The 15,083-nt window shown below is 37.7% G+C and overlaps 1 protein-coding gene across 7 annotated transcripts in view; it reads left to right on the forward strand.

Annotated features, from left to right (window-relative positions):
• The window catches only part of ptprt (protein tyrosine phosphatase receptor type T), a 625,436-nt gene that overhangs the window by 367,275 nt on the left and 243,078 nt on the right, over positions 1-15,083 (forward strand). For all 7 annotated transcript variants that reach the window (XM_030135306.1, XM_030135308.1, XM_030135311.1 and 4 more), the window contains exon 14: positions 2,718-2,994. In XM_030135306.1, coding sequence (XP_029991166.1) covers positions 2,718-2,994 — 277 coding nt within the window. The remainder of the gene's footprint in view (positions 1-2,717; positions 2,995-15,083) is intronic.

The raw sequence follows: 15,083 nt of genomic DNA on the forward strand, positions 1-15,083 counted from the left end.
CCAGTCCAAATGGAAATATATTGCAAGTAATCAAACCCATTGTCACTTCCAAGTCCAATATACCTCTATATCCTCAATGTTTAATGATAGTCACATAGATAGTTCTGTAAATGAATCACACTCATCTTAGGCTGGGACGGCACCTTTGCAAAATAGTTTCTGGAAAGAAGTTGTTTTGGTGGAAGATGTGTACATAAAGAAGTACAGTCAAGTGTCAAAATGAGTAATTCCCAAGACTGTCTAAATGATGCATACTTTGTGTCAAGTGTCACCTGTAGTTGTAAGAATTTTTATAGAATATTCAAGCAAAAGTTGTAATTTGGAAATATGTACTGTACAATCTATAATCTCCTCCAGTTAGGGCAAATGGTATACTTGTGTGTTGTATTCTGACAGACAGTAGTGTTTATGCAGCCTTGGACAGTGCTGTGCATTACGATCATCCAAACGTCAAATACGGGAACGTCTTTTGCAGGACTCCAGTAGAGTTCAAACTAAAATCAATCAATCAGTCAGTCAGTCAGTCAGTCAGTCATTCATTTATTATCTGAACCTGCTTTATCCTCACTAGGGTCACAGGGGTCGCTTGGAGCCTATCCCAGCTACTTATGGGCGAAAGCCGGGTACACCCTGGATATGTCACCAGTTCATTGCAGGGCTGATATATAGAGACAAACAATCACTCTCACATTCACACCTATGGGCAAGTTAGATTAACTGATTAACCTATCAGTGCATGTCTTTGGATGGTGGGAGAAAGCCAGAGTACCTGGAGAGAACCCACACAGACACGGGGAGAACATGCAAAATCCACACAGAAAGGTCCCCAATCAATCAATCAATCAATCAATCAAATTGTATTTCTATAGGGCCACAAAACAAAAGTTATCTTATAACACTTTACATTTAGAGCCGATCAAAACCAGACTCTTTAGCCAATGAATGCCAAGGAGCACTGAAGCTGTTCTGAAAGGTTTTTATGTGTAGTTTTCTTTTAATTTGTTACAAATAATAAAATGTCTGTCCCTTCTAAAGTGTCATCCCTATCCACAATGATCTGAGCAGCAGATTGCCGCAGATATAGAGAGAACAGTCTGTGTGGGCAAATGGACATGATGAACACATGCACTTTGAAAACAAATACAAGAAGGCAGATGAGTGGATGTGGATATATGTGCAATTCCCTATTGGCTACTTGTACGAAAGCGCAAACTTAAACCCTTGTGCAGCCCCTGAAAGCCATTAGTTTGAAATGGATATTTCAACAGAAAAGCAGAAACAGCAAAGGAAAGATGAGGGGGAGAGAGAGATAGAAAGGGACTCATCTTTGGTCATCAGCAATTATCTTTTATGAAAGCTGCCAAACGGGAGCTGGGGATAATTGGCCGCGGCCCCCTTCACAGAAACATACATTTCCCTAATTGCGTATAATTGTGAAGTGAGTTCTTGGCGTGGAGGACAGAGGTAATTGCGGAGGGCCACTGCGTTTGTCCTGACCGCTAAAGGAGCCCTCAGCCATTCATGAAGCCTCTCAGAGCAGAATACACACACACACACACACACACAGAGCAACAGCCCACACATACGCACAAATATAGACCTTTTAAGTGTATAAGCACATCTCCACCTGTTACAAGACACACACCTGCCCGACCATGCACATAAAACAGGGAGAGACACATCTGAACTAATAAAAAAAAGTCTCATCATTGTGTATTGGAAGACAAATGGAGGATGGAACAATCTTACTCTCTAAAAAAGAAAAAAAAATTCTAATTTTGACTTTGCTGCTGATTCAGCACAAGAAAAGTCTGCCAGAGACTTTGTTATAAAGTTAGAACAAGTTTGCTTCCAAAATAAAGTTGCCATTTGGAAGAAGAAGTGACCCCTGAAACAAATTATACTCCTTTATTTTTTTTACTGGAGATTTTTTCCAGACTTCAATTCAAAACGTGCGCACAGCACTCTGAAAATTAAAGGTGGAAAATGGGGAGTCATTCATATTGATTCTGTAATAGGAAAACGGTGAACATTAAATTGAAGAAGTTCAGTATAACTGTCAGATAAAATAGAAAAACAGAGACGTTTTGAGCTGAAGGTTTGCAAAGGGCTTCAGCAAAGAAGCTTCGCTCTGTTTAAATCAAATATTTTGTTCTTTTGACCATGTAAATGTCTCCATCCAAAAATGGCTAGCATGTTGAGAAAAGAAAAGTCTGTTAATTGGAGTGAGAGATGACAGTGACAAAAGTAGGCAACATTCAGTATTTAATTGTTGAAAAGCATCATATAGACCACAAACAGGTTTGTTAAAGGTTAACTTGCTTTTATTATCCCCATGGGGAAACTCGGTCTCTGCATTTTACCCATCCTAATACACTCTCACAGTACCTAGCGTTAGCATTAGCACTTAGTGTGACATGGAGAGAACAGGCAAATTCAACACAAATCTTCTGCCACTGTACCACCCTTTTATGGATAAATGCAGAAAATCCTCACATCTAGGAACCTGAGACAAGACACATGTGAACACATACAATACCTCCTTAATATGTACAAATGAAGGATAATATGTTGTATATTACAAAAAATGTTTGTTTCTTTTAATTTTGATGTGGCTGCTGACTCAGCACAGGAAATATCTGCCTGATGCATTTTTAAAAAGAGAGTATACAAGTACAAGTATATCATTTTAATCGTTTTTATCCCTCTGGTTGTAGCTCCTATCAGCTCGTGGTAAAAGAGGAACGTAAATCCAAGACCCGCCGTGCAGCCTCCGAGGCCCCTGAGTGTTTCTCTGCACCTGTAAGCTTCCGCAACGCCTCCATTTTGGACTCCTCATACTACATTGCTGCTGAGCTGCCTCCATCCAGCCTTACTGTTGTACAACCCTTCACTGTGGGGGACAACAAGAGCTACGGTGGTTTCTGGAATCCTCCGCTGTCTCCGGCCAAGAGCTACAGCATCTACTACCAGGCCATGAGCAGGGCCAATGGGGTGAGTCTGAAATACTGATACTCACATGAAATGAATCTATGAAGGGATTCTGTGATTATATAATCCAATCCCAGAAAAGAAAAAGCTGAGTGGGATTTATGGAAATTAATGTACTGTTTTCAGTATTCACTTGTTTTCTGGAAGACTGCAGGTTCCCATGATGATCAAAACTTTAAATGTAACATTTTTTTCTTTTTTCCTCTTAGATTTAAAGCTTTGCATGACTTTCATGATCAATTTTTCATCAAATCTGTAACACCTGTGTGATAGCCAAAGTATAACGAATTTGTTAGTCTTTCTGCGATAACGCACCTGAATCACTTCGGTCACAGTGAACAACTTTTTTTTTTTTTTTTTTTTGAACTTCTTTTTATTTAGATTTCATGTGTGTAGCCATACAGTGCATTGTAGCAAATCATTATATAACAGAAATATATGTGTGTGTGTGTATATATATATATATATATATATATATATATATATATATATATATATATATATATATATATATATATATACACACACACACACACACACATCTCAGTCTTAATGGGGGTAGTAGTCCATGGTTGTTTCAAGTCCAAGGCCACAGGGACCACAATATTCAGGAGAGATCAACATCAGCCATTAAAATACAACATGGTAGAACCTTGACATTCTTTCAGAATCTGAGACAGTGAACAACTTTGAAGTGTACTCCATTACAAGTCGCCTGTTTGTGTACATACCAAACTGAAACCAAACCATTTCTCGGGCCTTTTCGGAATGCAGCCACAGCAGCAAGAAACAATGAAACCGTTTCCACGTTTGTTGCTGCTGTGACCATACTGTAGCTGCACGGAATTCCCATTCCCACAATGCACTTCGCAACAAAATTTCCAAAAAATGCCCAAGTAACATATCGGTTTGTTATGTAAACAAATGGATGACTTGTGATGGAGTGCACTTCGAAGTTGTTCACCGTGAGGGAAGTGATTCAGGTGCATCATTACGGAAAGACTAATGGATTGATGATACTTAGGCTCTGACTTGGGTTTTACAGATGTGATGAAAAATTGGCAACGAAAGTCATACGCAGATTTAATGGATAATGGATAAATAATTGTCATTTGTGTTTATATGTAGGGAAAAATTGCCAGAAAAATAAAGACATAATTCGGACAAATGAAAAAGTATAGTTACTTCCCATCTTTGACTGATACAGACAAAACAATAAAACACAGTGGACTTAAAGCTCATAGTTTATTACAGCAGGTTTTTGCATAAACTTCATGAGTCATTTTCATTCAGATGGAGTTGATGAGTACTTTGACTGACCAACAGCCAGTAAGGTGACTGTTGAAAGCAAAGGAGAACAAAGTCAGTCTCAGAAATTCTTCACTTTTCATTGTTTCCCTTTTTGTCTGGTAATTATACAGTCTGCAAACACAGCAACCCCCCCCTTTCACATAACTCATTCACAACTTGAACTTTGAAATTTCCATAATACTATCAACTCCTGGGAGGATTGTTTTAATTTTCCACCACTGTAACCACGGTAACTCACTTTGGCGAGCTGGGCTGGCCGAGCTGGCTGATATTATGATGTGATACCCTCCACCAAAAGGCAGATTTCCCTCAATGCTCTCAGAGAGAATTTGCACTTGTGGGTGTGTGAGTGATGGGGTTCTTGCATGATTGAATGGGTGGTGAGATGAGTGAGCGTGTGTTTGAAGTGTGGATCTGTTTCATTGTGCACACCAGCTGTAAGCTACGAGTGTTTTGTGTATGCGTGCACCCAAAATCTAGTCACATCCGAATTTTTTATTTGATTGGATCACAGTCAATCCAATCAGTCTGAGGTTTGTTTGGGTCATGGATTGAAGCGTTGCAGAGGTTGAGGTGGGTGGGGGGTTGCAAAGTAAAAAAGAAAAGTGAGTGTGCCTGTGCAGCTACCATAACCTAGATGATTTGATTGGGCAGTCAGGCATAAAAAATGGACACACATTTATTAAACTGAGGAATTCATGCCAATAAATCTGTTTTTTACAGCATGTTTGCAAATGGAGCAAATCTAAGATTCCACTTGTCAGCAATCCAGAAGAGAAACGTATGACTTTTTTGTTTTTCCTACTTTTTTTTTTTTTCTTTTTTCTTTTTTTTATATTGAGACATTTAAACTGTATTGCCAGGAGCAACTACCATAACTTGAAAGTGAAAGCAATGTAAAAGTCTCTTCTTAATCAGCATGAAACAAGAAACATGTTTTTTTTTTTTTTTTACATGTTCTATAAAAACAGGAATTTCAGGAAGCCACTGTTCTTTCAAAAAGTCCAGCCTACTGTGATTGGTCAACTCCAGCAACCCAGAACAAGCAGGTGAAAGCTGTGACTGTGAGCCTGTAGGTCCTCTGCGCTGGTGGGCAACAAAATGTATATAAATTAGACAAAGGGTTCCACTGGATGCAAAGTTGGTATTCACCCCAAAGAGCAGCATGCTAAATAATATAATGCATACAAAATTACCTTTTTTTTGCCATGCCTACAGAAGCTACAAATACATACAGTATGTGTTGTGCCAGGCATACCATGCATAAAGTCCTTACACATCAAGTTTTATTTATTAGGGACTTTAAAGTGAACAGTGCAAAATCAACAAGGTTTGTAAAGATCTAAGTGTGCTTTATTTGTAAAAAAAAAAAAAAAAAAAAAGTATATATAAATATATATATATATATATATATATATATATATATATATATATATATATATATATACATATATATACAGGGTGGGGAAGCAAAATTTACAATGAACATTTAGTTGTTTTTTTCTCAGCAGGCACTACGTCAAGTGTTTTGAAACCAAACATATATTGATGTCATAATCATACCTAACACTATTATCCATACCTTTTCAGAAACTTTTGCCCATATGAGTAATCAGGAAAGCAAACGTCAAAGAGTGTGTGATTTGCTGAATGCACTCGTCACACCAAAGGAGATTTCAAAAATAGTTGGAGTGTCCATAAAGACTGTTTATAATGTAAAGAAGAGAATGACTATGAGCAAAACTATTACAAGAAAGTCTGGAAGATACTATTAAAGAAGAATGGGAGAAGTTGTCACCTGAATATTTGAGGAACACTTGCACAAGTTTCAGGAAGCGTGTGAAGGCAGTTATTGAGAAAGAAGGAGGACACATAGAATAAAACATTTTCTATGATGTAAATTTTCTTGTGGCAAATAAATTCTCATGACTTTCAATAAACTAATTGGTGATACACTGTCTTTCAATCCCTGCCTCAAAATATTGTAAATTTTGCTTCCCCACCCTGTGTGTATATATATATATATATATATATACACATATATATATGTATATATATATATATATATATATATATATATATATATATATATATATATATATATATATATATATAGTTGTGTGTCTGTGTTTTATATGTTTAAAAATTATTAATAATGAATACAGACAAGAAAAGTGATTGAAGTAATTTCACATGTTGTACAGCCCTAGTTAGCTGTTTGGACTTTGTTAGCATTACTGTTAGCTTGGCAAATTCCACCTGTCACTCTTCCTCATCTGCAGTTTCATGATCACATGTAGCTTCAGAAAAGCAATGGGTGATGTTATGATCCTTCTCTGTTATGCACTTTCTATTTCCAAAGAACTAATAGTATGTTACTCTGACATTTGGCCACACAAGAATATACTGTTTTATAGAGTAAATTATGAATGTACATCTGTGAAACACTTTTGGACTGACAGCAGGACTTAAAGTTCCTTAATACTTAATACTCTTTAGGAGTTTTACTGTAGTTGTGTTTCCTATTTCCTGTGACCTAGGAAACATTGATGAAAAAATGTGTTTAATTTTTCTACCGTGCCTTTTCTCAATCAAGCAATACATCCTGCAGAGGTCAGAGTTCAGGATTGGTTCACTGGGGCCAGGGGACTTTCAGTGCCAATGTTAAGGACTCATTTGTATGTTGAATGCTTAATGACAAAAGCCTGAACTGACCTGATGCAGATTTTTCACGTTTTAGGCATTTCTGTGGAGATGTGAAACTGGTCAGTGCATTAACATCAACTATTAGTCTTTGGACAGCTGAGCCATGATGAATGTCAGGATTTGAATAATTTTACTCTATAAATGTAATATCTTCATAATGTGATTTAACAGTAAGGATGTGTGAAAGTGATATTTTGTCAATCAAGGATTTAAGTTATCTTCAGTCCTCACAAAGTCCTGTAATTTGCTTAATTTTCTTACTGTCAGTCACGTTGCAAGAGTAGGTGTCATTTTCTTTTTCTTTTCTTTTTTTTTTTCTTTTAAGCGGTGGATGTCTCATTGGAAAGAAACTCCTAATTTACATTTTAGAGGACTTGGCTATAGTTTGATCCCATGGATGAAAGTCATTTTTTAATTCTCTGCCTGTCTTGGACATAATTTTTCCCTTATTTTTTTCCTCTCTATACACTCTACCTGTCCATCAAGGAGAGTGTCTGTCCTCTTTTTTTTTTTTTTTTTTTTTTTTCTTGTCACGTTTTCTCTCTCTGGACCATTTGGAAGAGATTACTGTTTCAGTCAACTTGCACTTCTGCAGATCCGTCTTCCAAGTTTCTCCATATTTCTTTTTTTTTTTTTTTTTTTTTTTCTTGTCTCCCTTATTTCCCTTTCTATTAATCTAGCTTCAAAGTTAATATATATATGTGTGTGTGTGTATGATACAAGCACGCACGACAGTATCCCTTTGTAAGCTCAACACTTCTTATGGAATTGCAGCTGCTGATGTCTCTGTAAATGTTGGTCACTTTCATGCTATTTGGCCTATAAAATAAAACCCATTAGCCAAACATGTCAACGTGTCAAAACATGTCATATGAGAGAGAGAGAGAGAGAGAGAGAGAGAGAGGTTGGGAGAGGTGTGGGGAAGGGGGAGACACGTGGATACACAGTAAACTGAACTGTAACTATTAAAGGCCGGAACTGCTGTTACTAGTATAACTACCAATAACTAGTACAAATATCCATAACTGCTAACACTGCTACTCCAAATATAAGTACTAACAGTGGATATACTACTACTGCAGCTGTTAGTACCAACAATAAAAACCTCTACCATCTAATGTGACTATATAATAAACACTATCACAACTATATGGATAAATGAATAATGGTGATGAAGGCAGGAGAGAAGCAGGACCACAGCAGCAGATCCAGAGATGATCCAGGGAAAACCTGTGAGGACATAAAGCACAGAGACTCCAGGGAAAAGAGAAAGTCAGTAACATGCATTTGCTGGGGCATGAATAGAGTAGAAGAGGAGGAGAGAAGAAGACAGACAGGGGGAGGAGCAGAGAGGAGCTCAGTGTATTATAATGAGTCTCTCAGTCTAAGCTTATAGTAGCAGAACTAAGATCAGCCTGAGCCGCCATAACCATAAACTTTATCAAAAAGGACAGTTTTCTTCCTACTCTTAAATATAGACATGGTGTCTGTTTCCCGGTCTGAGGCAGGGAGGTGGTTCCACAGTAGAGGAGCTTGATAGCTGAAGGCTCTAGGTCAGTGGTTCCCAACCTTTTTTGGCTCGTGACCCCATTTTAACATCACAAATTTTTGGTAACCCCAGACATTAACACCGAGACATTTTTTTGCTAAAATTAATTTGTTTTTGATCATGTAACATTTGGCTATACTATGTTGCAAATAAATGTTAATTTTAGACAACATTAAGGCTATATAATGTATATAATGCACCTTTTTGGTGTCTGCTTCTCAGTTTCTCTTGGAGATGTCTTAGCAGGACCAGGCAGGCAAAGAAATCTTTCCATTCTCTGTTCAGTCCAGTTTTCTGACTGCGACTGTGTCCAGGCAGGTTGAAGCGTAGTAATGCACACGGTCACATGATCAGGTCAATCAAGATATGCCCTCTCAGATATTATGTCCTGCATTTTATTTGAACTTGATTTTTATTAGGAAAAATGCGTGGTGTTTTAATTATAATGAAATATATATTGAATCATTTAAAAAAAAAAAAATTATTATTACCTCCGCCAAGGAGGTCATGTTTTTGCCAGGGTTTGTTTGTTTGTTTGTTTGTCTGTCCGTTAGTGTGCAACATAACTCAAAAAGTTTTGGACAGATTTTGATGAAATTTTCAGGGTTTGTTGGAAATGGGATAAGGAAGAAATGATTAAATTTTGGTGGTGATCGGGGGTGGGGGGGGCCCACAGGGGGGGGGGCAGACCAGAAAATTTCAGCAAAATCTGTCCATAACTTTTTGAGTTATGTTGCACACTAACGGACAGACAAACAACAAACAAACAGACAGACAAACAAACCCTGACAAAAACATAACTTCCTTGGCGTGGGGGAGCCCACGGGGGGGGCCACTGATCAGCCTTGGCGGAGGTCTGCGCTCTCCGAGTGCTTCTAGTTATTATTTTTTTTCATCAATTACTAGAAATTTCAGGTGACCCCATTTGAATTCCAGGCGACCCCATGTGGGGTCACGACCCTGTGGTTGAAAAACACTGCTCTAGGTCCTACTTTTGGAGATTCTAGGAACCATCAGTAAGCCTGCATGTTGACAGTGTAGTGCTTTAGATGGATGGTATGGAACTAAAAGCTCTGTCAGAAATGAAACACCTCATATCTGTTTCAGTCCTGTTTATACATTTATGAAGAACACAAAAGCGGGTAGCACACAGAATGCACTTTGTTGGTCTTGAAATATTTCAAATGATGAAGACATTAACAAATTTACAGGAAAACAAAACAAAACAAAAATGCTTTGCCTTCATCTAATGTTCATAGCAAATAAAAGGCCAATATGATGCTAAATGTGATGTGATGGAGTCAGAATCATCCCTGTATCAGTGTGTACATGTTACAGTATTAGTATGTCATCTGACTGAATTTTCAAGATTTTATGTCCCAACAGCTGTATTCTTAGTATAACGTTTTCATTTTACAGTTAAATTTTAATCTTTATCCATGACTTCAGGTGGTGCCACACCACAATTAGTAACACTGTTGCTCTGACAACCTTTCACACTAAGCAAGTTCTATAGATATAGTGGAAAATGCAACCAACCATGCTAGTTGAGCTGATGCTGTTCATGGAAAATTGACATCAAAGTAGTTTTGTTTTGTTTTTCTTTTGTACCATGTAATTGGTCATTGCTGTTTATTGTTACATGTCTACCTTCTATGCATCAGTTACACTCACTTTCCTCCATCTTTTTCTCCTTATCTGTCATTTGTACCCATTGAACCACCTTCTATCTCCATTCTCACCCATGTCCTCATCTTTACTTGTTATTTTAACCTCCTTTTTTTTATCCTCTTCTCTCGTCATTTCTCTGTTCTTCTTCGCACATTTCCCATTTTGTTGCCTTCCTCCTTTTTTGTGCTCCTGTCTTATTTTTTTACTTTCACCTGTTTCTCATGCTTTTACCTACTTCCATCCTGTTCTCTCCTACATTCCTTTTTTCTGCTGCCTTCCTCCTCTGGGGTGACATCAGTCTGTTGCCAGTCTCTCATCTCCCATCAGTTTGCCAATTAGTCGACGCTCTGCACATTCAAACTGCTCACCAATCAGCTATCTTGATATCTCCCTCGATGTTGTGCAGGGCCACACACACACACACACACACACACACACACACACACACACATACACACATCCCACCCACATAAAAGGCAAACACACAGTCAGACAAGAATGAAGTGCCCGAGGCTGTAAGTAAGAGATGTAAGAGCAAGAGTGATCTGGGACTAAGGGATGAGGGAAGAGGGTACGAAAAGAGAGATGGGGAATAAAAGTTTAAAAAAGAGCAAGAGAGACATTAAAGAAGATATAATACAAGAGGGAAAAATGATGGTGGTGGGCGGAGCAAAAGAGAAATGGTTAGAGAGAGGAGGATGTGATTTTAGGAGTAAAGGGAAGCCAAGAAAAGATGAAAGACAGTATGTGAGGAGACAACAGGGGCCTCACGCTATTACATAGAAGGATCATGGATACAGCAATACCTGCAAATATCCTTGACTTTAACCATTAAGATAGAGGTTGGATTGGCCCTTAGCTCCAGGTGGCCATCCATATTTTATTCTATGCATAAAAGTTATTGAAACTAGTTATTGATTCAGTATTTTTGGTGACAGGATGTCCTCTTTTAGCCTAAAATAATCAATGAAGAGCTGCCAGAGCAAACACACAGGAAGATGGTAACTATTTACTGAATAATCTGTCTAATCTGAAATTTATGTATACTTTAAACACCTCCAGTCACCACTGAAACAAATATTCAAGAAGAAAGTGTTTGTTTTCTTCTTTTTTGTAGAGACTTGAGTATAAAACAGTACAACCCATTTCACAAGAGTGTATTTTTGCATAAATAACAATTTCTGGCCATTTTTCTCATCTCCCATTTGGTAATCACCTTCTAATATTAACTTGACAAAATTCAAGATAATAAAGTAAAGTTTTATTTATATGTATTTCAGTGTGTTTGGCTGTTAAAATGACTCAAAGAAGCTAGATCACTATATTAATCAGTCACTGCCTTGAAACATGTTATGCATGTATTATTGAAAACAGATGCACTGAAAAATATTTCAGAGATGACATGAAATAAGTGCATTCTGTCAGACTTTCCAATATTAAGAGTACACACATCAAAATAATATGAATATTCAGTTGCAGCAACTTCATTTTTAAAATGTGTTTTTCATTTTTTAGCTATTTTGATATTTATTTAGAAATCTAAATGAATCTCTTCTGAAAGGATGGTCAGAGTCATCCTTAAAATCTTACATCAGATCATTTTCTATTTAATAAAATGCACGTTAGAGTCTTTAGTCTTATTTAACTTAGAAGTTAGTCTTATTTAACTTTAGTTGTTATTGCTTTCTCTAACATCACCAGTTTACACATTAGCATTTGTCTTTATTACAATCAACAGTTATAATGTAAAATATAAGTTTGTCTCTAATGATATCAAAGGTAGGACTGTGGAACTACAACACGTCTTGTAGAATAATAATCATACTTGTGGACAATGGAATGTTCTAATATCCTCGGTTTGATTTGGAAACTAGACTGTAATTCACATGATTTAACAAATGTATTCGGGAGGAAATGATCTCTTTTGTAATCATCATCATGACTACATCATTGGACTTGATTTGTGCCTTACATTATAACAAATACAGTCCTTTTTACCAGTTTAGACATATTTAATGTGGACAGCAATCAGCATTTGGCAGACAATCACAATTTGGCACAACTGCAGTGAAAGCAATGAAAAATAGCATATACATAGCATTTAGCATTTTGACCCCCTAGTGGCGCTCACTACCACACAATATTGTCATCAGGTAAGATTATTCATAAAATCAGTCTAACAGTTGATTGTAAGTGGGTAAATGTGCCACTCCAGTACTTGAATAACACAACACTATTCACTGTTGGACTTGAGTAAAATAATTTAAAAAGGTGAATATAGCAAGAAAGAAGATAAACCATAATTGACTAAATCCTTGCTAAGTGAACATAAATGAGGGTATCGGTTAAATAAAGGAAGTACAAGTTTTGGAATTCAGACAGAAGTGACGGTAGGACAGGAGATGAGAGTTTGTAGTTAGAGGAAGGGGAGACAGAGGTGAATGGGAAAGGATGAGGAAAGTCAGTAGAGAGGAGAGGCAGGATTGTTGGAGGGGGAAAAAGAGAGGAGAAATGGGGCGAGAAATGGCACGAAACAAAAGAAAACGGTGACACAAACGGAAAAGCATGCCCTCCCGCATTGTGAAAAATGCAGCCAGACACCTTTTTTGACAAGTAAAAAGCCTCAGGGGTTGGCCAAGGTACTCTGACAATCACTGTCATTCACACACAAACTCACCCACACACACACACCGAGCCTCAGAGTGCAGCTTTCAGAGGTTGTAGAAGGGAGACAGATAGTGAGCGATTTTACCAGCTGACAGTCCATGTCAATCAAGATGCACTCAGCTGACGAAAATCCTTAAATGCACTTTTATTCCAGGTGTCTATGGGTGTGGAAGGACTTGTAGCTGTTTGGGTAGGATAGGTATATGTAAGAATTTGCATGTGAATACATTTGGACTACATTTGGTCAGATTCATGACATGTATGCATTGGCCAGTGTTGTCCTGTATGTTTGTGAATCATGATCAGTCTAAATTAACAGGACTGTACAAAATAATTACAGTCAGCATTTCCCATCTCTTTATATAAAGGTATGCACATTTCTGGAGGTGTACCAGGAACCAAAGTCTGATGTTTATCCAAGAGAGAGGCGACTCCTAAAGTAACACAGCAAAAGTAATTTCATGATTGAAGAAGCTGAAACCACAATGTTAGACAAAAGTCAGGAAAGGCATCCTTTTCTCAGGCATTTTCACTGAAGTGTCAATTGTTTGAATGGGAAAAAATAAAACACCAACTTAGGCAGTTAATATTGTGTCTCATACAGTACAGTGCACTCTCATTCAAAATCAGTCAACAAAAAGGATGAACATCAACTTCTTATATTTCAATCTGGGCATTGTCAGATACTCCATTGTAGCCCAGCACCAGGACACACTGATTTTATGGTACAGAGTTGAAAGTATTGCAGTAATTAATAAGTGAAAGGGTATCAATTGCATAGTTGTTTGATCCATTTTGCCAATGCATTTGCAAGTGAACCACTGATGAATCCCAGATTAAAACATTTATAATTGAAATGTTAGCGGCTGAGAGTTTTTGAGGAATTCTGCAGGTCAAGGAATTCATACAGAATTCTCATGGGATGGAAGTCAATTTCAGTAGTCATCACATTGTTTGGGATGGGATAGGAAAAAAAAAGTCAGTGCGAGTGAGCGTGATTGGGATTCGTAAGAAACTGCGAGTTATTTTAGAAGCCTTTACGTAGAAGAGAAGGGTTGTCAGTAAATAAATCAGTGCTATTATGTGTAAAATATGACTAGTGTGTTGACCCGTCCGGTTCTAGAACCAGTAGAGTTATTAAAATGAGGAGCGGAGATGAGGTTACTGGTATAACACACAGGGTAGGAAAAAATAGAATGGCCCTCATTTTGTTATGTATTGACATTGACGTGGGCCATAGACTTTTACACAGGACTGTTGTGCCCGGGGGGGGGGTGGGTGGGTGGGTGTTAATGTGCTGGGTCTGGAGTGGAACCGGGCCACTGTAAGAACCAGACCCACCTTGTTCATGTATGAACACAGCTGAAACTGGTTACCAACGCCCCACACCCCACCCCCTCGGTTTGTGGCTTTAAATGAACTCCTCTGCTGGCCACCTGTAAGCCTATTGTAATTTTGAAAACAACTAATAACTCAAAAAGTATCGGTCATATCACTAAGCTGTTTTCACCTGTCTGATACTTGATCCAAAATACATAAGTACTCCAAAAGGCAAAGGTTAACTTTCTCAAGTTTTTAGCTTACCAGCCGACAGGTCGTAAACTATTGTCATCATGTGGCGACCAGCGTCGTCGTCTGTCGTCTGATTAGGATCTTCTTCTGGATCTGGGAACTTATGGAAAATTTAACATGGGCTCTTATGGAGAAAAAATTTCAATTGTCTTTTTCTCCCAAACCCCAGTTCTGATTGACTTCAAACTTGGTATACAGCTTCTTTATGATGATGTCAACACAAGGTATTGCAATTATTTTGATCCGGATCTGATTCTGGATTTGGTACGACTTTGAAAAATTTTCCCATTATAAGAGATAGGAAGTGGATTGATACAATAAATCAGTAAGTATCAATGATATCAAGTTGGAATTTGAATTTTTTACAGATCTGATTGGAATATGACTAAAACATGGGCTATTTCTGTAATATAATAAATACACATAACTAGGTGATAATAAATGGCGTCTGGATACATTTCCCAAAGCTTTTAATTTGGCCGGTAAGCTACAGGGCCATTGGTCCTATTTTTCAGTTATAAAGCAGACACACATACACACACACAGAGGCCACTTGGCTTTTATAATGTAAATATCCCAGACATGATTTGAGAGAATGTCTTGCAATTTAGCGCAA

The sequence above is a fragment of the Sphaeramia orbicularis genome, chromosome 5, assembly GCF_902148855.1.
Source record: "Sphaeramia orbicularis chromosome 5, fSphaOr1.1, whole genome shotgun sequence".
Taxonomy (NCBI): Eukaryota; Metazoa; Chordata; class Actinopteri; order Kurtiformes; family Apogonidae; genus Sphaeramia; species Sphaeramia orbicularis.